General features: G+C 37.8%; 1 protein-coding gene and 3 long non-coding RNA genes across 4 annotated transcripts; 2 read left to right on the forward strand and 2 right to left on the reverse strand.

Moving 5' to 3' along the window:
- Positions 1–2,355: 2,355 nt before the first annotated feature.
- LOC138913735 (uncharacterized) lies at positions 2,356–4,038 on the forward strand. Its single transcript, XR_011419553.1, has 2 exons — positions 2,356–2,743; positions 3,479–4,038. It is a non-coding gene; the product is annotated as an uncharacterized lncRNA (long non-coding RNA).
- LOC138913737 (uncharacterized) lies at positions 3,985–4,714 on the reverse strand. The gene is made up of 2 exons (XR_011419555.1): positions 4,368–4,714; positions 3,985–4,281 (listed from the first exon to the last, which is right to left on the reverse strand). It is a non-coding gene; the product is annotated as an uncharacterized lncRNA (long non-coding RNA).
- Positions 4,715–9,043: 4,329 nt separating this feature from the next.
- Positions 9,044–10,513, reverse strand: LOC138913736 (uncharacterized). The gene is made up of 3 exons (XR_011419554.1): positions 10,085–10,513; positions 9,663–10,024; positions 9,044–9,584 (listed from the first exon to the last, which is right to left on the reverse strand). It is a non-coding gene; the product is annotated as an uncharacterized lncRNA (long non-coding RNA).
- A 317-nt stretch (positions 10,514–10,830) lies between these two features.
- Positions 10,831–22,902, forward strand: LOC108058374 (paired box protein Pax-6). The gene is made up of 5 exons (XM_017143069.3): positions 10,831–11,459; positions 20,689–20,862; positions 21,162–21,437; positions 21,643–22,000; positions 22,076–22,902. Exons 1-5 carry the CDS (start codon positions 10,979–10,981, stop codon positions 22,674–22,676), a joined length of 1,890 nt encoding a protein of 629 aa, XP_016998558.3. The 5' UTR covers positions 10,831–10,978; the 3' UTR covers positions 22,677–22,902.
- Positions 22,903–24,035: the final 1,133 nt, after the last annotated feature.

The raw sequence follows: 24,035 nt of genomic DNA on the forward strand, positions 1-24,035 counted from the left end.
GTAGATTATCAAAAAATTTAGATCGATTTATATGTATTAATATCCATGTTTCTAAATAACATAAATAAAACAACTTGGAAATTGTTCGAAGCACCGAGTTTCTGATTCAGAAATGTTAAACAGGCTAATTCATCGCAATACTGATCGATTAGTGGACCTGGAAATCACCTTAGGCCGGCTTAATCTTTCAAATCACTCCTGTTATGCACGAGGGAATAGGGAATGTTCAAATTTCATCACTCGATCCGAAAGAATCCGCAGCTAAGGTGCGAACTATAAAGACATCTCGGTAAATTTGTTCCATTGCCAAATGTGTGTCATGAGGATTCATTATTGGTGTGAAAACAGCTCAATGTCCGGGTAACCCAATGCATAGAGCTCAATGGACGGTGAGGCATTGTTCAGTAGCTGACTCGAAATCGCGCACATGCTGCCAATTATAGTGGCACAATGGGAAGAGCTGATCATCGGTGACAATTGGGATCGGCATGGACTTTCAAGACCGTGATGGGCCAAACAATATTTTACGAATTGCGGAGTAGCTTATCGACATCCCTCAAATCCCATTCCCAGTCACACACACAAAAAAAAAACTTGGTAAAATCAACTGTAATAATTGTCAAACAGGCCCCAACTAGCAAAATTGTCAATTCTACTAAGTAAATTGTCATTTCACAACAACAAAATACACACAATTAGCAAAGACACAAACCCAAAGCAAAAACAAAATACACTTAACTATTTTAATAGTTACGTAACTATCTTTGTTGGTCAATTTTACCAAGCAAATTTTTTTGTGTGCAATCACAAACTCATCCCTAGCCTGCCGAGCTGTTAAGTACTCTCTGCCAGGTCAGTCCATTGTTGTGCTGTGAATCAATACAATAATTTTCCACCTTTAATGATCTTGAAGTGTGTGTTCGTTGTCGACGACCGTTTCGTGTCATGTCGTTACAAATGGAAACAATTATTGGCACTGAAAGCCGAAGTCGAGTAAATACAAACACACACAATGCACTCAAAAATGCCAAATGAGCCTCTTTAGCGGCTGCCGGGAACCAACGCGCTTAGGCATTGTACCCAAACCCAAACCCGAACACATACCCATACCCCTACCCATACCCAGTACCCAGTACCCAGTCTTTGTCGACCCACCCCGCAGTTCTGTCCATTTTCGCAGGCAAGGGAAAGTCTGTGCCTGCCCTGAATGGACCAGTCCCCTAGAGGGTCCAGCTCCTGTCCCTATTGCTAAGCCATTGTTTTTCTCGCCGACAGATTTGTGTTGCAATTACATTATTAATCCCACTGGCAAGATGTTTTGGGAAATTGTGTGCCCTGTCACACCGGCAAATCAAATTTTCGGCAAGCAATCCAATTTTGCAGTCCCTGCACTAATACCAAAAGTACTCCACGTTGGCCTTGCGGGGTCTCTGCATTTGAATGTCGAATGGCTCGGGACCCGCACACCTTTTACCCAGAACGCAAGACCTTTTTGCATGCAAATGTAATGGGGCTTCATGAGCAGCTGCATCCATCATAGTGGGCTAGAAGGGGGCCCTTTATAAGACGCTCTCTAAAGAGACATTTCCATTTTATTGGAGATCAAAACGAAAGCGGACGGACGGTCGAAGCTCACCGTTGAAAATCTATCATTAGACGCATTCCGATCCGTATCTGAAAACAGAAAAGTCACTCGGATTAGCCCTTCGTCAGAGCTGACTCTTCCTGCTTGTATCTAGGTTTTTCTGCTGCTTCGCTGATTTCTTTACCAATAAAGCGGTAAATTGATACAGAGATTTTGGGATTTTATTTCAATAAGTCCCAATACTCGGAAATTTTTATAAAACCCTTCCATTCTCATGCTTGACCTGAACATCGAGGATGCCCTTTTTTACCCCTTTTGCCTTTTCTTTTCGTGCTCAGCTTCGTACTGAAGATAAGTACACATAGAAGATGTTCCCCTTTCGTTTAAATCTGAATCGAGTAAGCAGCAAAACGAAACAATTGTATTTAAGTTTTCAATATAAAATTAATTACTAAGGCTACAAAACCATTACAAAATATATTGAACAAAAAATAATTTTTGTGCCGCTAATTTAGGAAAAACTATAGCATAATAAAACAAATAATTATGGGACACCAGTTTTTTTTTGTGTATTATGGCCGAATGATTTTATTGAAAAATGTGCAAGGGTGTGTGCATATTAATACTAAATGGTTCAGACTAAACAAGGACCAATCTGGTCATCGTGTACAAATTGAGATGCTCCGTTTCGAGTTCGGGACACAAAAGAAGGTACCCAAATCGATGTTCTCCCCTTCAGCATGTCCATCTCGAATTTGGGTCGACGAATGTATTTTGACGTCTTTAAAAGCGTGACAAACTAAATTATCCGCCTCATTGCCACAAGCTTATATAGAAGTGTACATGTACAGTCACAGTCGCACATTGACGTCGCTGATTAAAGCGAAGCAATAAAAAGCGGACTTGGGCACTATTAACATTTGATATACCACATCTATATATGCAGTAAAATAGCTTGCGCTTCCTTGCTTTACTCTCCTTGTATTTTGCAGGTCACAGTGGAGTAAATCAGTTGGGTGGCGTTTTCGTTGGTGGAAGACCTTTACCGGACTCAACGCGACAGAAAATTGTCGAGCTGGCCCATTCCGGAGCACGACCATGTGATATTTCCCGAATTCTACAAGTTTCCAATGGATGTGTGAGCAAAATTCTCGGAAGGTAGGATCCTTTTTCCCCCTATCAAATGTGTTTTTTTTTTGGCCAAATGAAGTTAAAAGCTTTTTTCTCAAGGGCCATATTTTAAACATATTTACTTTAATATTTGAAAACTTCTGTACCAGGGCAAGGTGTTTGCAGGGAGTAGAATGATACCCCATTTAGGGCCGGTTTCTCGAGTCCCTGTCAAAGTCCCTGATAGCTATCTGTTCGAAAAACTTAAATACCAGATAAACTGTTCGTAAAAGCAAATCGGCTTTCTCGACTGCTTTAATTTATCTGAACGAGAAACAATTACAGAGTGCTGTTAACGCACAGAATTGTGCTGTGAAGGGTAAAAAATGGCGTGCTTCGATTATTTCATCAGCTATTTGGGTATAATTTAAAGGAAAAGTCAGCTGTGATTTCGTTTTATCTTCATAGTTGGCTTTGGGAAATCAGCTGTCATTCTATCGAGTCGAAAACGCTTAACAGGGACTCCGAGTCCCTGTCAAAGTTAGCTCTCACATTTATGCTCGAGAAAGCCAAAATGCCTTAGCAGGGACTTTATCTGTTCGAAAAATGTTAGCCGGCACTCGAGAAACCGGCCCTTAAAGAAGTTAAATAGATATTTTGGAAGCTAAAGGATCAGGAGTCCGTTCCAAAATCAAGTAAATGACTTAAAACCGAGAAATAGTAGTTTCCATAATCAGTGAAATTTTTGTCCATTTAATTTACTTGCAATTTTTTTTATTGCAGAGGATATTATTACTTCAGTCAAAAGTTTGCAACGCAGTGAAGGAGACGTTTCCGACCACATAAAGTATATATATTTTTGATCAGCACCCATATCGAAGTCCACCTAGCCATATCCGGCTGTTTGTTTATAAGCGAACTAGTCCCTCAGTTTTGAAGCTATCGCGATGAAACTTTCCCAAAAGTCTTCTTTCTATTACATAGTACATATGTCGGATCGGACCACTATATCTACACCCAAAAAAAAATGATCATAGAAACTAAACTATTTCTACATTAAAAGTAAACTATTGAGTGTCAAAAATTTCTCGATACTCTGAGTATTAAACTAATGGACTTCGAAAGTATAAAAATGAAACTTTCGAAGTTGTCAAGTTTAAACTAACGAGTGTACAGTTTATACTCACTCAGTGTACTGAAATTTAGGGTGCTAGTTTATTTTGTATACTATTTAGTATAATGCCAGTATAAATATTATACCCCGTATAAAAGAGACAAAATTCAAAAAATGTTGTTCTGTACTTTTCATATATTATTAAAAATATTTTTTACATTTTTATAAATTACTGAAGGTAATTTTTAATTTAACAAATAAACATAAATACAATACATGTACAAAATATGTACGTGTGTATGCATATTTGGGCAAATGCAGTTTTACCGCTTATGTCGCTGATCATCTCGAGTGGTCGCCGTCCAGATGAACACCGGAGTTTGGTCGGGGACGCTGATATTGAAGTAAACATTGCGCTGGCCGCGGTCAGAAAAAATGCAAGCCAATAGCAAGATCCTTAGTTTCCCGGCATCTGGAGCGCAATTCAAGGAGGTGTCAGTAAAAAGAAAAGAATTTACTCATTAGTTATGCACTAAGACACAATTTTAATGTACTTACATTTCAAATAAGCCCAAAATAAGCAAATATTAAAATTTTCACAAGTAATTTTCACAAACAAACCTTAAACAGACCGCAGCGTCGTTTACAAAATACACTAATGTAAAACCCTTAAAATACTAACGCGTCCGAATAGCATTAAAAAGCGGTAACACTTTTTCTGTTCGAAATGTCCAGGTTCCAAACCAGAGCATCCTGGCTTCACACCAGGAACGAAAACCGAAAACTTCGGTATAGAAATTAAACTCAGGACATAAACTTAACACTATTTAGTCTTAACTTAACACTATTGAGTCTGCTCCTTACATTATTTAGTTTTAAATTAATACTGACAGTTTGATACTAGCTGTAGTATACTTTTAATACAACGTGTATTAACTGTAAACTTTCGGTTTTTTTTTTGGGTGTAGGAATAATAAAAAAAACAAGAAAGGAAGCTAGCTTCGGCCTGCTGAAGCTTATATACCCTTGCAGATTATTATTTTGTTGATCTTTCTTATGGGAGCTATATAATATAGACGTCCGAGTTTTGTTAAATTTTATTCGAAATTTTGAAATGTTAAAGAAAAGCTGTATCCCAGTGAACACACAAAACATAGAAAAATAGTATTTCACAATTTTCTGAATTTTTCATGTATTTTGTTGTTTTATGAGTCATTGAATGTATTTGTTGTATTTTGTTGTTTTATTCATTTGGCAAATTAATAGTAACGTCTCAATTAATATCATAGCAAAACTATTTTATTTGTTTGCGTGTATTTTGTTGTTTTATTTTTTGGGGCGTTAAATAGTAACACCACAATTAATATCGTAACTCAACTATTTTTTTCCTTCATATATTTTGTTGTTTTAAAAATACAATTATAAATTGTATGTCAACTATTTTTATGGACTTAGGGTGGTTAGAGTATCCGACTCATAATCTCAAATCCCGACAATTTTTTTCGGGTAAAATACTATTTTGTAGGTCATATACTATTTTAAAGGTAATCTACTATTTTTTTGTCCTTTTTTTTATGGGTAGGGACTGATTTCACTATTAAATAGTTGATTTTTTAAATAGTTGATAGTTTTTTTTTGTGTGAAGAAGAGTATCTAATAAAAATCAACAAAGATATAATTTTTTTCCTATTAATTTCCATTCAATTTTCCGACCGTTCCTATGGCAGCTATATGATATAGTGATCCGATTTTTTTAAAATTTTGTTCGAAATTCAGAAATATTGAAAAAATAACATTACCAAGAGAAGAAGGTAATATTTCAAAAAACACCGACGCTAGAATTTTTTTTAACATTTTTGCTCGATCCCTTCTATGGGAGCTATAACATATAGTCGTCCGATCCGATCGGTTCCGACTTATATACTACCTGCAATAGAAAGAACCCGTTTCGATTTTTGACAATTTAAAACATCATTTTAAATAGGCATACCTGCAAGGGTATACAAACTTGGGCTGGCCGAAGTTAACTTTCTTTCTTGTTTAAATTAATACCCGTTTTTCCTCTGCCGAGAATTTAATTTACGATATACAATATAACAGTATAACTGGATTTAAATTTGATTTGGTATATTTCTTAAAATATACCGAAAGTATACTTCCAATTGGAAAATACCAAAAACACTGCTTGTAAAAGACAAAAAAACGGCAAAAAGTTAAAATGCTTTAAAATGGCAGAAAATAGCGACAATATTTTAAAAATAAAAAGTAAATTTAAAAAAAAACCAGATAGGCCAGCCAAAGCTTATGTAAAATTTCCTATTATTTTTTATCGATCCGATCGTTCGATTTTGATAAAATTAAAAAAAAAAACAAATCGCAAAAATGCTAAATTTCGTATTATTTTGACATTATTTCTTCTATCTTTTTTATGGCAGCTATATAATATAGTCGTCCGATTTTTGTTAAATTTTATTCGAAATTCGGAAAAAAGCTAGATTTTATTTCCTATTATTTTCCCATTAATTTTTTAATCGTTTCTATGGCAGCTATATAATTTATTCGTCCGATTTTTAAAAAATTAAATTCGAAAGTCAGAATTATTACAAAATATTATTCCAAAGCGTAGTAGGTAATATGTCAAAAAACACCGAAGCTATATAGGAGCTTGATATAGTTGTCCGATCCGGCTGGTTCCGACTTATATACTGCAATAGAAAGAAGCCTTTTGGGAAGTTTCAATCCGATAGCTTCAAAGCTGAAAACAGACGGACAGACGGACGGGCAGGCGGACATGGCTAGATCGATTCGTCTAGTGATGCTGATCGAGAATATTTGTACTTTACAGAGTCGAAAACATCTCCTTTACTGCGTTGCAAACTGACTGGTATGATTTTACTCTCTGCAAGGGTATAAAAAGTGGAACAAAAATTGCAAAAGCTCTGGCATAAAAGTCTTCTTTAAAAATACAGGCCTAAAAAACGAAATTAGTTTTATAACTTATACTTAAAGATACAACTTTAAGCAAACTAGCTAGACCATCAGCCCAAAAATTAAGCAAGGGCTCCTTTTTATATACATTTTTAAAATTGGGAAAAAAGGGTATTACATCCCTGTTAAAGCCCTGTTGTCTCAGTGTATAGCTGTAAACGGCCAAAAGATCCCCGTTGTACCAAGCTTAAAATATTCATATCAAATTCATTTTCTGGTGGATTCTAATGATCATTAACTTATTTTTTTTTGCCAAAGAAGTTATGTGCGTGTATTTTTAAAGAAGCCATTTATGCCCGAGCTTTTCCATTTTGTACCCTTGTAGAGGGTATTATAATTTCAGTTAAAAGTTTGCAACGCTGTGAAGGAGACGTTTCCAACCACATAAAGTATAAATATTCTTGATCAGCTTCAACAGCCGAGTCCATCTAGCCATGTCTTTCTGTTTCTATGCGAACTAGTCTATCATTTGTAAAGCTATCGGGATGAAACTTTTAGATGGATCAAAATTACAATATACTTCTTTACTCTACGAGTAACGGGTATACCTACTCCATATCTTTCCTTTAAGCGGTCTTGTTTTAAACTGAAAATGTTTAAGAAATGTGAAGAAAGTCAGTTTATAAATTAAACAAGAGAGAACGCTATAGTCGGGTTGGTGTCCAGACTATCTAATACCCGTCACTCAGCTAAAGGGAGTGCGAGGGAGATGGACATATAACATTGTTTAATTGCGGGTAACTTTTTAATAAATGGTCCGATTTGAAAAATGTCTTCTACATTTCGATACGTCTAAATATACACAAAACAAGAAAGGAAGCTAACTTCGGCCAGCCGAAGCTTATATACCCTTGCAGATTTTTCCTATTAATTTACAAATCGCAAAAATGTTAAATTTCCTATTATTTTACATTAATTTTTCGATCGTTTCTATGGCAGCTATATGATATAGTAGTTCGATCTTTTTAAAATTAAAATCGAAATTCGGAAATATTTAAAAATAGTCATATCCCAGAGTAGAAGAGAATGTAATAATCAACAAAGATATAATTTGTTTTCCTTTTAATTTCCATTTAATTTTTCGACCGTTCCTATGGCAGCTATATGATATAGTGATCCGATTTTTAAAATATTTAATTCGAACTTCAGAAATATATAAAAAATAATATTCCCAAGAGTAGAAGGTAATACTTGAAAAAACACCGAAGCTAGAATTTTTTAACGTTTTTTTTCCGATCGTTCCTATGGGAGCTATAAGATATAGTTGTCCGATCCGGTCGGTTCCGACATATATACTACCTGAAATAGAAAGAAGGGGAAAGTTTCATCCCGATAGCTCAAAAACTGAGAGACTAGTTTGCGTAGAAAGAGACAGACGGACAGACGGACAGACGGACATGGCTAGATCGACTCGTCTTGTGATGCTGATCAAGAATATATATACTTTATGGGGTCGGAAACGTCTCCTTCACTGCGTTGCAAACTTCTGACTGAAATCATAATACCCTCTGCAAGGGTATAAAAATTGCATTTAAACTTCTCGGAAATCTTTAAAGGTGTGGGCGCCAGACACATTTTAAAATAGTTAGTGGGAGCTTGTGGGGGCGTGGCGCTCGACTGAAATAACCTTGCGCTGCGTAGGAAGCCCAAGAATATGTGTGGGAAATCTCAACCTTCCCTCAGCGTTCATACGGACAGACAGACAGTCGGACAGACAGACGGACAGACAGACAGACGGACAGACAGACGGACAGACAGACGGACAGATAGACGGACAGACAGACGGACAGACGGACTTGGCTATATCGATTCGGCTAGTGACCCTGATCAAGAATATATATACTTCATAGGCTCGAAAACGCTTTATTCTCCCTGTTACATACTTTTGCACGAATACAATGTACCCTTTTACTCTACTAGTAACGGGTATAATTAATCTCATTAGTATCTTTCCTGAAGAAATTCAGCCTGAGAGCCAGAAATATGCAGGATCTATGGTCTTTTTTACTTGAAATCTAATTCCATTTTTTGAGTTAATAATACACATTAGGCTAATTTAAGACCCCCAAATCGACCCTTATATATGTATGTACAATAATAGTACTCAACCCAACAAAAAGTCGTCTAAAACAAAAAACTTCATATAAAATAAAATTTCTTGACGTTTTTTCATATATGAAGTTTTTTGTTTTGGACGACTTATTGTTGGGTTGAGTACTAGCCCTTAAGATTTAAATTTTAATAGTGACTTTATTTCAGGTACTACGAGACAGGGAGTATAAGACCACGAGCTATTGGTGGATCCAAGCCTCGTGTGGCCACAGCCGAAGTGGTGAGCAAAATATCACAGTATAAGCGCGAGTGCCCGAGTATATTTGCCTGGGAAATTCGGGATAGATTACTCCAGGAGAACGTTTGTACCAACGATAACATTCCCAGTGTAAGTGAATCATACCTTACCAAAGCATTCAATTACTACTATAAAGTTAAACCATATACCAGCCTGCACCACTTTGTTTTTACAATTAAAAGTGTACGAAAATGATGCGTTCGATTCGGCTCAGCCATTTTCTTTTCCCAAGCGTCAACATTTTCCTTTCCTAGTTTTTTATATTAAGTATGCCAAAAAGAAGCAAGCCAAATGAATTGTGACAGCGATGCTCATGCCGATGGCCGCCTCCGTGGCCGATGTTGTCCTGCCTTTGCCTTTTCCTTTTCCCATTGACAGTTGTGTGGAAAATGTGCTCGTTCAAATGGAAGGGAAAATCTTTTATGCACATTAAACGACTAAAAGGGAAATCAGTGCTAGAAAAATGTATGAAAAAATACAATATTAAATAAATACGGCCCGCCGCCACCACAAACCGTTAAGCGTTGAAATTCACGCGCCAGTGCGAGGGGGAACTGCTGAATCACGTTTACATCTGGAATCGGATTCGGATTCGTATTCGGATCTCGAAGTTAGGGTGAGAATCAAATCGTCCGTTCGTCCGTTTGTCCGTTCGGCCATGGCGGGGAATACTGCGGAAAATACTTGTGCACCGACCTTTCCTTGAGTTTGACTGAGCGATACTTTCGACGAGTGACAACTACTAAATATTCCTTTGCACATGCACTTGTTGTCCCAGAAAACGCACAAGGACTGCCGCAAAAAGTCGATACAGTCGCCAGTGGAACTAGAATACGGCGTATTCTATGCCTGTAATCTGGTTGGACGAAAGGACGAACTGAAAAGGACGGAGCTCATTTGAAAAATAAAAAAATGAGTTTCAACGCTGTTCGCATACCCCCCGGTAAAGGACATTCTGCCTAATTTTTCCACTCAACTGCACTTTTCCCTGTTGTTCTTCCTCGCTCACTCGCTCATTTATATGTTTGCCCGATTATTCTTTTTCGTTTCGTTTCTTCTCCTTTCCTTTTGAATTTGTTTGAAAAGCGTTGTCAAGCGCAGGCACAGCATTAATACAATAAGAAACTGAATAAATTGCAATCCAAAGCAAACAAACGTGCGTTGTTTCTGACTGAGACCAGAAATTTTCTGGAATTACAGTTTTTTGATTTCAGATTTTTGATTTTTTCGCAAATGCCGACCCGAGATTCCACACAGAACTTCACTCCCTGCTAAATGTTTCTACACCCAAAAAAAACTTGATATGAAACGATGATCGATTTAATGTTGTGTGGTATCAATTTTGACTTGGTATGCTCGAAATATAAACAACAGGCCACTTCGAGCCTCGAACACGTCTTTCTTCCTCCCACTCATGTAACTTTCAGCGCTCCCACTCACGTAATTCAACTTGTCACATTGCTTCTTCCTCTCTTTTTCGAAGTCAGGGAATCCCCGAGAGACAAAAATTGGTATTGCTGGGTAAAAACGATATGCCAGAAATTTACCATGCGCATATCGATTTGACCACGACGTGTTTTATTGTGTCTATGATGCTTTCAACAGCTCTAAATTCGTAACGTAAAACTAAGTTAAAGTTTTTCAATTCTAGGTGTCCTCAATTAACCGTGTGTTGAGAAACCTGGCGGCGCAGAAGGAGCAGCAGGGCCCGGGAACTAGCAGCTCCACCACCGGCAACACGAGCGGCGCAAAAGGGGCCCCCAACGGCAGCGGCAACCTCAGCAACGGCTCGAACGGAACGCGGACCACGTTGACCTCCTCCACTGATCTCATGCAGACGGCCACGCCATTGAACTCCTCGGAGAGCGGCGGCGCGAGCAACTCCGGCGAGGGGAGCGAGCAGGAGTCCATCTACGAGAAGCTGCGGCTCCTGAACACCCAGCACGCGGCAGGATCGGGATCGCTGGACCCAGCCATAGCAGCCCCGCTGGTGGGCCAGGCGCCCGGCCACTTCGAAGCCCACTCCAGCCACCCACTCAACCAGCTGGTGCACGGCAACCAGCAGGCTCTCCAGCAGCAGCAGCAGAGCTGGCCGCCCCGCCACTACTCCTCCGGGTCCTGGTACCCCTCCTCTCTAGGTGCCAGTGAAATCCCCATCTCGTCGGCTCCGAACATCGCGTCAGTGTCGGCGTATGCCGCGGGTCCTTCGCTCGCCCAGCCCTTGAGTCCGCCAAACGACCTCGCCAGCCTGGGCAGTGGCGGTCACTTGAGGAATTGCCCCGTGACCACGGAGGACATTCATCTGAAGAAGGGTGAGTACAATGCCAAGTCTGTGTATCAGTCCACTTTAATCGTTGAAACGAATACATGCCCACTTAATGAATATCGACTCAATTTCATGCGGATCGCCTAATCGTTTCCGTTCAGCCTTAAGGGCGGAACGCAGTTCGTCGCAAAAGTTACTCTTGAAATTGAAAGGGGTAAATCTCTTCAGCGATGTTTAGTCGCTCTTTTTATTTGTTTTATTTATGCTAAATGGTGTCGATTTGTTCTTCCATTTTAAGGTATAGGGAAGTGTAGGGTAAGGTGACGAACGATTCGGTTTTTGAATGTAACTTTTCTAAAAATCAATTTTTTTAAAGTGTAAAGCCAGAAAGTTGCTTACATCTACTGAGCATATTTCTGTAAAATTAGGATTCGAGTTCCAACGGAGCTCCTACACTTGGAGCAAAAACGGAGTCACTCTCAAACGGCGCAAAATAAAAAAACGCCAAGTACCAAAAACTCTTGACAAAGATCTCATTGATACGTGTATATCATGCGCGGATCCACGGGGGGTGATATGGGTGATATATCACCCCCACTCGGGTGAAAAATGAAAGAAATTTTGGTACTCAAAAAGTATGCAACAAAAAAATTGTTCTGATATCACCCCCCACAAAAAAATCCTGGATCCGCCACTGGTGTATATATTTATTTGATTTTATTTTCAACACATCTTCACTATAGCACTGCTAAAACACAAATAAATTGAATTTAATTTTAAATTTAATTTTAATTTTGATTTATTTCTTCCTAACGTTACAAGTACAAAAAAATACTTATAAATTAAAGCGCTAGTCACAATTTGTCAGATTCATGAACATAAATAAATTTCTTAACTACATTGTTCTATTGCAAATACATTAAAGCTGGATTCGACGAGTTCGTCAGATTACCCTACTCGTCACATTACCCTAAACTCCCCTACATATACATTATGAATGTATTTCTTGCCATTTTTATACCCTTGCAGAGGGTATTATAATTTTGGTCATAAGTTTGTAACGCAGTGAAAGAGACGTTTCCGACCCCATAAAGTATATATATTCTTGATCAGGATCAATAGAGGAGTCGATATAGCCATGTCCGTCTGAATGTCAGCTTAAATACCGTTTGCGAGCTCAGTTTAAAAGACTTTCACAGTCGTCCTAAAACATGTGTTCGCAGATCAAGTTTGAAGATCGACCCGATCGGACGTCTATATCCTATAGCTCCCATCAGTGCCTGCCATTACTAAGCTTGAAAAACAGGACAGATAAGCCAAAAAACAGGGGAAAAAAGAACAAAAAAAATTTGAAAAAGGACAAAAAAAAGGGACAAACGTAAATGCTTCTCCATTTTTCTGTTTTTACCAATGGGTTATATAATTACTTAATTTAAATATATTTTATAATAAATTTAATTATGTATTGTTCTTCTGCGCCCGCCTTCTTCGTTTGATCATTTTACCATGGTAAATTTTTGTGCGTATACGTAATAATCTAAAATTATTGGTAATACAAAAACCCGAATTAGAGTCGTTCAAATCTGAAATTTTTTCTGAAAAAAAGAAGAGAATAATAGTTGAGATAATTTTAAAATGTTTATCTCTTCCTTTTGCTACAGAAAAAATCGTACTATAAAGAAAATCCATCGATTGCTTTACGTCTCTTTGATAATTTATAAAAAGAATTCTTTTTTAAGTGCCGAACTGTAAAAATGATGGTTAAAAAGGCGTTTTAGCATATAAAAACAGGTTAATACCCTTTCGACTAGCAAAAATAACCAGGGACCGTAACTGTTATAAGTTTTATTTTAACAAGAAAGGAAGCTAGCTTCGGCAAGCCGAAGCTTATATACCCTTGCAGATCATTCTATTAATTTACAAATCGCAAAAATGTTAAATTTCTTATTATTTCACATTAGTTTTTCGATCGTTTCTATCACATCTATATGATATAGTAGTTCGATCTTTTAAAAATTAAAATCGAAATTCGGAAATATTTCAAAATAGTCATATCCCAGAGTAGAAGGGAATGTAATAAAAACCAACAAAGATATAATTTTTTTCCCATTAATTTCCATTTAATTTTTCGACCGTTCCTATGGCAGCTATATGATATAGTGATCCGATTTAAAAAACAAAAAAACCGAAATTCAGAAATATATAAAAAAAAATATTCCCAAGAGTAGAAGGTAAAATTTCAAAAAACACCGGAGCTAGAATTTTTTTACGTTTTTTTTTTTTGATCCTTCCTATGGGAGCTATAAGATATAGTTGTCCGATCCGGTCGGTTCCGACATATATACTACCTGCAATAGAAATACGACTTTTACGAAAGTTTCATACCGATAGCTTTAAAACTGAGAGACTAGTTTGCGTAGAAACGGACGGACAGACGGACGGACAGACGGACGGACAGACGGACAGACGGACGGACAGACGGACAGACGGACATGGCTAGATCGACTCGTCTAGTGATGCTGATCAAGAATATATATACTTTATGGGGTCGGAAACGTCTCCTTCACTGCGTTGCAAACTTCTGACTGAAATCATAATACCCTCTGCAAGGGTATAAAAATCACACTTTAACAGTTATTTTCTGCTTTGTAAAGTAAAACTCAAAGAATAACTGTTATTTTTTGAGTTTTATAATAAAAGTTGACAAATAACACTTATTCGTCGTGATCAAAAATAAAACTCAAACTTGATTTTGTGGGTGAAATAAATTTAAAACAAGAAAGGAAGCTAGCTTCGGCCAGCCGAAGCTTATATACCCTTGCTGATGTTCCTATTAATTTACAAATCGCAAAAATGTTAATTTTCCTATTATTTCTCATTAATTTTGCGTTCGTTTCAATGGCAGCTATATGATATAGTAGTTCGATTTTGATAAAATTAAAATCGAAATTCGAAAATATTTGAAAAGAGTTATATCCTAGAGTAGAAGAGAATACAATAAAAACCAACGAAGCAATAATTTATTTCCTATTATATTTCCATTAAATTTCCGATCGTTCCTATGGCAGCTATATGATATAGTCGTCCGATTTTGAAAAAATTTTATTCGAAAAAGTATTCGGTAAGAACAAGCATTTTGCTGCTTGATTGCATACAAAACTTAAGCAAAAATGCATTTTCGAGCGAATCTGCTTTTCTACCCATACCTTTCTTTTGGTGGGATGAATGGATTGCGCTGAAACAGATTCCTAGTGGTAGGCGAAGGTCTTGACCGTCCATTTCAACAAAAAAATCGAGAATTTTTTGTACCTTTGCTAATTTTTTTTAACTATATCACGCACATTCTTTTTTTATATAGGTAAAACTGGTCCAGAATATGCAAAAAAAATTTTTTTTTAAGTGCCAAAACATTTAAACAACCTTATGGGCAATAATGACTAGTATTTTAAATGTCAAATTAAGTTTATTTCCTAAATAAATTTTGAGATTTTTAGTACAAAAAGGAAAAACCGAATATTAATGTGGCCTCAATACTCGGGTTGTTTTTTGTTTATGCATGTATCTCTTTAAAAATAAAAATAAAGTATTAATATATATATATATGTATCAATAAAAAGGTTATAAAATAAGTGCAACTTTCTGTTGCATTTAAATACAAGCTCAATTGAAATTGAAAACCCCCAACATATTTTGGACCACCTTCATTTGCAATTGCAAGCAAAAGTACAATCAGAACAAAGCCCAAAATATTTTATTTTACTTTATGTACGCACGAGCGAACTTGGCATTTGCAAATTTTCGTTTGCTGATATGCCGTTTTATTTTCGTATTTATCAGTTATAAAAGTCTACAACTGGACCAAAAGGTTGTCGCGTCGTGCGTAAATACGACGAGCACGTGACCAACTTACAATACACTTGGTTCTGATTGTCTCAAGCATCGCAAGTCTTTCAATGTTTTTTTACAATAAAATGTAACAGGGAAAGTTTCTTACCGTCTCACACTTAAGCTTAAAACCGTGTATTTACATTCTCTGTTCAATGTTATAGACAATTTATCAAAACAAAAATGAAGCTTACTTCACCACCCGATGTTTTTAATTCCTTGCAGATCATTCCTGTTAAATTACAAATTACAAAAATAGGTATATTATATATACTCGCGTATATGTTACTACAAACTAAATTATAGCTGCTTTCGTATTTTTTTTGCATTATTTTGTCGTCCGATTTTTGTAAAAATTTAATTTAAAATTTTGGAATATTAAAAACAATAAGGGAAGCTAGCTTCGGCCAGCCGTAGCTTATATACCCTTGCATATCATTCCTATTATTTAACAAATCTCAAAAATTTTCAATTTCCTATTATTTTTCATTAATTTTCCGATCGTTCCTATACCAGCTATATGATATAGTAGTTCAATTTTGATAAAACTAAAATCGAAATTCGGAAATATTTAAAAAGAGTCATATCTCAGAGTAGAAGGGAATACAATAAAAACCAACAAAGCAATAATTGTTTACCTATTAATTTGCATTTCATTTTCCGACCATTCCTATGTCAGCTTTATGATATAGGGTTCCCATTTTTTCTAAATTTAATTCGAAATTCATAATTATTAAAAAAATATTATTCCCAAGAGTAGAAGGAAATCTTAAAAAAACACCGAAGCTAGAATTTTTTGTACGTTTTTTTCCGATCTTTCCTATGGGAGCTATAAGATATAGTTGTCCGATCCGGCCGGTTCCAACTTATATACTACCTGCAAATGAAAGAAGGCTTCCGGGAAAGTTACAACCCGATAGCTTACAAACTGAGAGACTAGTTTGCGTAGAAACGGACAGGCAGACGGACGGACAGACGGACATGGCTAGATCGATTCGTCTAGTGATGCTGATCAAAAATATATATACTTTACGCTTTAGCGATGTGGACGTGGTACATTTGGATAACAAACCTGCGGTTAATGAGAAGCTAAAGAATCTGAATATAAAATCACTAACTTTCATTCTTATAAGTAGTTTAACAGATAGCTGCGTTCACACGGACAGACAGACATGGCTACACCGAATCACTCATCTTAAGGAAGTGCGAAGGAAATAAAGATATACATTTTTGATCGGGCATAACTTTTTAACGAATAGTCCGACACCTTCTAAAATCGTTTAGGGCGATTGTGCGAAACCAACTTGCTCTGCGTAGGATATGAATAAATATGTGTGGGTTATCCCAATTTTCTACGAAAAGCCATTGCTTTTGCACGCTGCTTCTATTTGGCAAAAAATATCAAACAAGAAGATACTTCAATTTTTTTGCGAAAGGCGTTGATTATGAAATTTAGCTTGCCATGCCTTTAAAGTAAATATGCGGCGTGGGCGGTTGATGAACCCATGGTCCAATTCAAAATTTAACAAAAACAGAAATTGTATTACAGTTACCAACACAAATAACATTTTCTTTAAATCCTGAAGACTTACATTGTTCGAATATTATATTTTGCTAATGTATTAATTTAAAAAAATAATAATTTGGCTAACCCCATTGAACTTATTAACTTATGCTTTGACCTTGACAAATTAAATAAAATAAAATGTACACTGCGTGATGGTGACAGGCTGAAAAACTTGATTTGAGGTATAAATCACCCATACCGTGGTGAAACATGAAACATGGTGTTCACCACACAACCAAATCCTGGATCCGCCCGGAATAAATTGGCATATTACTGTTTCTATACAATAATTTACAAATTTTAAAAATAAGCATAAGAGAATTGAATACTCGAACTCCTATAGTTTCCAAGATACCGACGTTCATATTTTCCTACAGGCAGAGTGGCCCTTACAATATTAATTCTGTTTATTTCCATTTATTTATCCCAGTATTGCCATTATCGGGAACACAAAGGTGTGTCATTAATGTGGTATTTACAATTGGCCGAATAGAAAAGGCAGAGTTTCGATAACAGAACAAATTCTCGACTCGAAGCTTAACAAAGAACATGTGTGTCAGAACTGTCAGTGCTTTGCGACCGCCCCTCCTAAGTTTCCCCCTTTTGATCAAGTATAGCTATGGGGCAACCACTGCCGTAACCACTGCCGTGGTTGACAGGTTTACCCTTAACCGTGTAGTTTGCTTTAATGCGATTTACAGACTCATTTTACAGGCGATGACACTTCATTAAACGACAAACCGTGAGGGTGGTTGTGGTTAGAGATGGGTTCATGGTCAGGACGTGGAGGGTTGGGGTTGGATTGGATGCTGGCGAAGATGAGGGGTGCATAAATAGATTACGGAAAATACATATTTATAAAATTGTACTTCGAAACCTCATTCTAGGGCTCTGGCCTTATCAGGTTTTGTCTTTAGCGCATTTAAATGTGAGAGTGTCGCATCACTGTCCCTTAACTCAGCCTCGAACCCCCGCTGAAGCTCATCCTCCCAGCCCAGTTTCATTTTCCAGATACGGTCGCAGATCTCGTTGGCTTGTAGCTCGTGTTCTCGTTTTGGTTGCCTGGCATCTGACGCCGTCTGTCATTGTAACGCTGTTGCCGCTGTCAGAACATTGCAATTCGCTAGCCACTGACATGTGCTTTGAGGAGATACAGGACGGGGTCTATCCCGCGGCTTGTCTTTGGGCTATCAGCGTCTATTTGCTTTGTCACATCCACTAACATTCAACGTCAATTCCACAAGAACGTGGAATTGCTTGTGTGTACTAGCACACACCTTGGCCGAGCTGACCCCAGCTAAAACATAAATGATTAGCATTCCTCTTTGATGTGGCCGCTAATGCAGCCTTAACAGCTGTACTCCTAGTTCAATTGCTGCAGATCAATCATGCCTCCAAGTATCTACATTTATGATTAGGTTTCCAAAAGGATGAAGGTGGTACAAAATACACACAAGTTTTGATTTAACACTTTTTTTAAAAGAAGGCTTTTTTAAACCCCTTACTCGTAGAGTAATAATAACTATCGTACCATACTTCACAGTATATATACAGTGTGCCACTTAATTCATGATACACCGTCGATTCTAACAAATTTTGCGAATTGCTCCTTTATTGAAGGACATTCAAAAAGTCTAAGGGCCGTTTTCTCGTCCGCCTGTTAAATTGAAAGTAGGGTTAAAACTCTGAAAAAAAAACTTTTCAAATTTGCGAATTGCTTCTTTATTGAAGGACATTCAAAAAGTCTCAGTATGCCAAATTGTTCGTTTCACTTTTGGTAAGGGGCTGTCCATATATTACGTAATCACGTTTTTGGTGATTTTTGACCCCCTCCCCCCCCTAATGATCAAACGTAATCATTCAATAAACAACCCCCCCCCCCAATGATTACGTAATCCCAAGAATAAATTTTTTTTTGTTTTAATCTGTGGATTCAAACGGAGATGCAACCCAATCTTATATATTGTTTATAAATGGAGTTTGGTATGACACATTCGGTTCGTCTACGCTGAAATTATCTCCAACATACTCTTCGTCAAGCCATTCCAGGTCTTCGCGTCCTTCGTGTGATTGAACCACTAAACATTTTCTTTTTCGCCGCCCAGCCACTAAAAAAATTTTTTCTCTGCTTTCCTATCTAAGTTTGTAGATATAATTAAAGGAAAAAAGTTTTAAAATAAATTCTTTAAATAAAAAAATGTATATAAAATGATTACGTAATCATTGTGCAAGACCCCCCCCCCCCCCTCCCCATGTAATCAAACATAATCATTTCAATGACCCCCTCCCCCCCCCCCCCCCCTAGGTGATTACGTAATATATGGACAGCCCCTAACATGAAAATAAAACATAGCTTTTGGTATTAAAATACAAACATGCCCGTCTGTCTGTGTATACATGAACGCTGAAATCTCGGAAACTTTAAAAACTAGAATATTAGTCGTACAGATTCTAGGGGTTATTGCGCAACGCAAGGTTGTATCATTACGATGCAGTGCAAATTGTATTTTATTTGATTTGTCAATAAATGCTAAAATCGAATCATTTATTACGAGTTATGAGCAAATTTCTTATTTGGTTAAATGTAAAAATCTCAATCTATTTTGGCTTTGTCGAATGACAGCTAATTTATCAAAATCTTATGCATTGTTTAAAAGTTTTTAAAAAAATAGTTTTGTGGCTCTTTCCAATATGAAAATGTTAGTTTGTAGGATTTAATGAATCAAATCAATCATGTTCTAATTTTTACAGGGCTAGGCATCTCGAAATGATAAACTTTTTGAGCCATTTTTATAAAGAGTTAGAAAATAGCCAAGTTTTTTATCCGAATGTGCAACGCCCACTTTAACGCCCCCAAGCCGAGCAAAACTGTGGCAGTTAAAGTGATAGAGGGGGGTTCGAGTATACATATTTTAACAAAAATATTATACGTTAGTCCATGCTTATCGATCCCAATCTCCTAGCTTTTATAGTTCTCGAAATCACAACGGACATGTGTCGGAAACGCTTCTCTTTCCGAGGAATAAAATGTTTCAAAATTCTCGAGTACTCTATATGTACACCCAGAAAAATGATGGACATTTTAGGTCATGCATAGCCTAAAAAAATGTAAATGGAATAAAAGTTCATGTACTGCCTAAAAATTTAAATTTTTGTATACTTGCCCTACTATGTAGGTCCCGTATAGCCTAACATTTTAGGTCATTGTGGGCCTTAAAATTAATGCATTTTACCTAAATAAATTTGCATGGAACTCTGATACCGTTCTGGCGACGCTATAATTCCCAACCAGTTATAGCGCGGCTTGCATGGTAACGCACTTCGATCGTTGACCAAGACACCGATTTCACTGCTGATGATTGTATGCATGTACAGTGAAGCCTCTTCGCTCCTTTTTGTGTGTTGGCATAATGACGACTTCCTGAAGACTAAGTTGACATTGACCTCGAGTTAGATACATTTTTCAGTACATATTTTTAGGCCAAAGAAAGCCTAAAATTTTGGATAGGGGTTTTCTCATATTTTTAGGCAGCCAATTACCTAAAACCTAGGCCAAAAATTACCTCCATTTTAGGCCATTAATGGCCTAACATTTTAGGTCATGGAATCCTAAATTTTAGGCCATTCAAGGACTTAGTTCCAGTTTTAGGCTAATTTTACCTAAGTAATGTAATTAGGCAATAATCCCAAAAATGTTGCTGAAGCGCTCCGGATTAGAAAATGTACTCCAATCATTTTGATATGAGAACTTTATTTGTCCATAGTGGTGTTTCTGTTATAAATAGGTGTTAATAAAAACTGTTTTTGCTATTCCTTTCGGCAGAACTCGATGGCCATCAGTCGGATGAGACAGGCTCCGGTGAAGGTGAAAACTCCAATGGAGGCGCTTCGAATTTAGGAAACAATGAGGATGATCAAGCTCGTCTTATACTTAAAAGAAAGTTGCAGCGTAATCGAACCTCCTTTACGAACGACCAGATAGATAGTCTTGAAAAAGGTAAGAACGTGCGTGCTATGTTTTGCAAAAATTTCTTAAGGTACAAAAATTCCTATGTGCTGAACGGCAATAAAAGTTAGAATACTTTCTTGAATTATATCTTAGATGTTAATCGTACACGAAGGGTATGCCTAAGTAATCCCTAGTTTGTTTCATGTATAAGCGCTAATGAACCGAAAAAAAGACAATTTTTACAATGAAGGAGACTATAAACCAGTTGGTTTTTCCAAGAACCTAAGTGACGCCTTTAATTTAAAATTTACTATACATCCTTGAACCTCTTAAAATATTGATTTCAGAGTTTGAACGAACGCACTATCCAGATGTTTTTGCGCGAGAACGATTGGCTGGAAAGATTGGTCTGCCGGAAGCAAGGATTCAGGTTTGGTTCTCGAACCGCCGTGCAAAGTGGCGCCGCGAGGAAAAACTGCGAAACCAGAGGAGAACACCAAATTCCACGGGAGCTAGCGGAACCTCGTCCTCAACATCAGCAACTGCCTCCTTAACAGATAGCCCGAACAGCCTGAGTGCCTGTTCCTCCTTGCTGTCCGGATCAGCAGCAGGCCCTTCAGTCAGTAAGTACAGAGCAGGAGGGCAGGAACCGGGCAAAATAAAAAACAATTCAGTATGGTTTAAGAGTAATTTGTTCCTATTTTGCTTACAAATTTACTACGTTTTCATATTTATTTATTGGGGTAGTGCTTTGTAATTTCTTGTTCTTGCAAAGTGTAATACCTATACTAAAACGAAAAAACCCATAACATTTTGTTTTCTATTTAGATACTCTTAGTGGTTTATCCTCGCCAAATACATTGTCCACCAGTGCCAGTGCCCCAGCGGTTGGTGCTGGCATCGACGGTACCGGCAGCCCAGCACCAACCCATATTAGACCCGGTGGCACCTCGGACATATCCGCTGGACGTCACAGTGAAGACTGCAGAAGAGCCTGTTCTCCGTGCCCCCTGGGGATTGGCGGCCAGCCGAATAGCCATCATCACCAAAGCAATGGTCACACCCATGCCCACGCACATGCGCTTGTTCCTGCTATTTCGCCACGACTCAATTTCAACAGCGGCGGGTTTGGGGCGATGTACTCGAACATGCATCACACGGCCTTGTCCATGAGTGATACCTACGGGTAAGCATATTCACTAATATTGCTAGTAAAAGCCTTACAAATACTAAACCGAAATCTCTTGCCTTTTCTTTGCAGAACGGTAACACCAATTCCGAGCTTTAACCACTCATCCGTCGGATCGTTGGCCCCACCGTCGCCCATATCGCAGCAGGGCGACCTCACGCCACCCTCCTTGTACCCGTGCCACATGACCCTGCGACCGCCGCCAATCGCACCTCCACACCACCACATAGTACCGGGCAACGGGAGCAGCCCTGCGGGAGGCATAGGCAATGCCCAATCGGCGAACCTGGGAGCAAACTGCGGTGGCTCGGGATACGAAGTGCTCTCCGCCTACGCGTTGCCCCCGCCCCCGTTGCCATCGAGCAGTGCACCGGCATCGAACTTCCCAACCTCCTCCAGTACTAGCGCCAATGGGACCTCCCATCACCCCATGTCCCAAGAACCGTGCCCCTCGCCCTGCAGTTCCAACTCAAACCCTCTGGGAGTTGGCCACAGCTCCGTATTCGCGACTGACCCGATTTCGCCGGCTGTATCTTCGTATGCACATATGAGCTACAACTATGCTTCGACCGCCAACAACATGTCAGCTTCCTCCCCCGGCGGAGCCCCGGCGCATGTCGCTCCTGGAAAGCAACAGTTCTTCGCCTCATGCTTCTACTCACCTTGGGTCTAAATAAGGAGGGGTGGTTCAGTCAGAAAGGCACTTCTAATAGACTACTTTATAATTGTAAGCCGCCCTCTCTCCACAAGAGGCCATAATAAATCGAATTTACATATCTCTTTCAATATAATAGAGGTTGTAGAAAAATACATATGTATGTATACATTATATAGTTCCGCCCATTAAATCCAATCTATAGTGTAGAATAATTGGTGTAAATTAAATGATTTAATTTTGACAAATGGAGACAATCAAATCCTGTTTTATTTTTACACTCGGCCTGGGATCTACAATCTCCAAGCTAAAAATAAATGGTGATTTTCACATCATCACGAACATCAGGGTCTTACTTTCGCGGCTAATCTATTGTTTTAATTATTGTATAAAATATATATGGGCAATTCTCTGAGGATGTCAACCAAGCCAAAAGGCTTGAATCAAATATCAGTGAAACGGTTTCATCGAGGTAAATTTAAAAGGCATTAATCTTCCTTTAAAATGAGCGTTTGAGGCAGGGAGTGGGCGTGGCAGAGGTGTTCTAACAAACCGGCAGAGTCCAAGTTTATAAACAAATACATTTTTTTTCTCCAAAAAAATTAAAAATCATTTTATTTTTTAATGCTTAACTTCTTAAAAATTACAAAAAAAATGTTCGTAAACATTTTAATTTTGTAAAAAAAAATTGCGCTGCGTAGGAATCTGCGTGGGTAATCCCAATATTCTAGCTTTTGTAGTTTTCGAGATCTGAGCGTTCATACGGACGGACAGACGGACAGACGGGCAGACGGACAGACGTACCGACTGACAGACGGACATGGTTATATCGACTCGGCTAGTGACCCTGACAAAGATATACATACTTTACTCTTCGTGTAACGGGTATAAGACTATGCAACATCAGAACTTTACCTCGGTGGATGCTATATTTATGGTTTAGTTCCGATTTCCCAATTTAAGCTGCGTTTTCCAAAAAGTTCCCCTACGCAAAATTTCGAGAAATTTTGAGATTGGCCAACTTCCCGGAGGTCTCAGAGGCAAAAAGATACACCCTTTATCTTTCAAACCCCATACTTAGAACAATTTTAGGATTTTTTTAAGGGAGAAACAAAATTTAGAAAACATAGTCATAAAAACATATAAGTAAACAGCTGCGGTCAAAATAGTAGTAGTAGTGCCGCCCTGTGTTTTTAAAAGTTTGTTGTTTAATTTAAATAAAAGCAACTAGTCAAATCATTAAGGTTAAAAACTGTAAACTTTATAGTGTGTATTGACATGAAATCAGACATTTTTAACATGTTTTTAAAATGTTATGGGCTATACAAAGTACATACGTAATTGTTTTTAATATTATCATATCCGGCAGTAATTTCA

Source organism: Drosophila takahashii, chromosome 4, assembly GCF_030179915.1.
Source record: "Drosophila takahashii strain IR98-3 E-12201 chromosome 4, DtakHiC1v2, whole genome shotgun sequence".
NCBI lineage: Eukaryota > Metazoa > Arthropoda > Insecta > Diptera > Drosophilidae > Drosophila > Drosophila takahashii.

Coding starts and splice junctions, on each gene's coding strand:
- LOC108058374 (XM_017143069.3), top strand. CDS start 10,979: ATGCAGACGGCCACGCCATTGAACTCCTCGGAGAGCGGCGGCGCGAGC. Junction 11,460..20,688: donor GGACATTCATCTGAAGAAGG/GTGAGTACAATG, acceptor TCCTTTCGGCAG/AACTCGATGGCCATCAGTCG. Junction 22,001..22,075: donor TCCATGAGTGATACCTACGG/GTAAGCATATTC, acceptor TTTTCTTTGCAG/AACGGTAACACCAATTCCGA.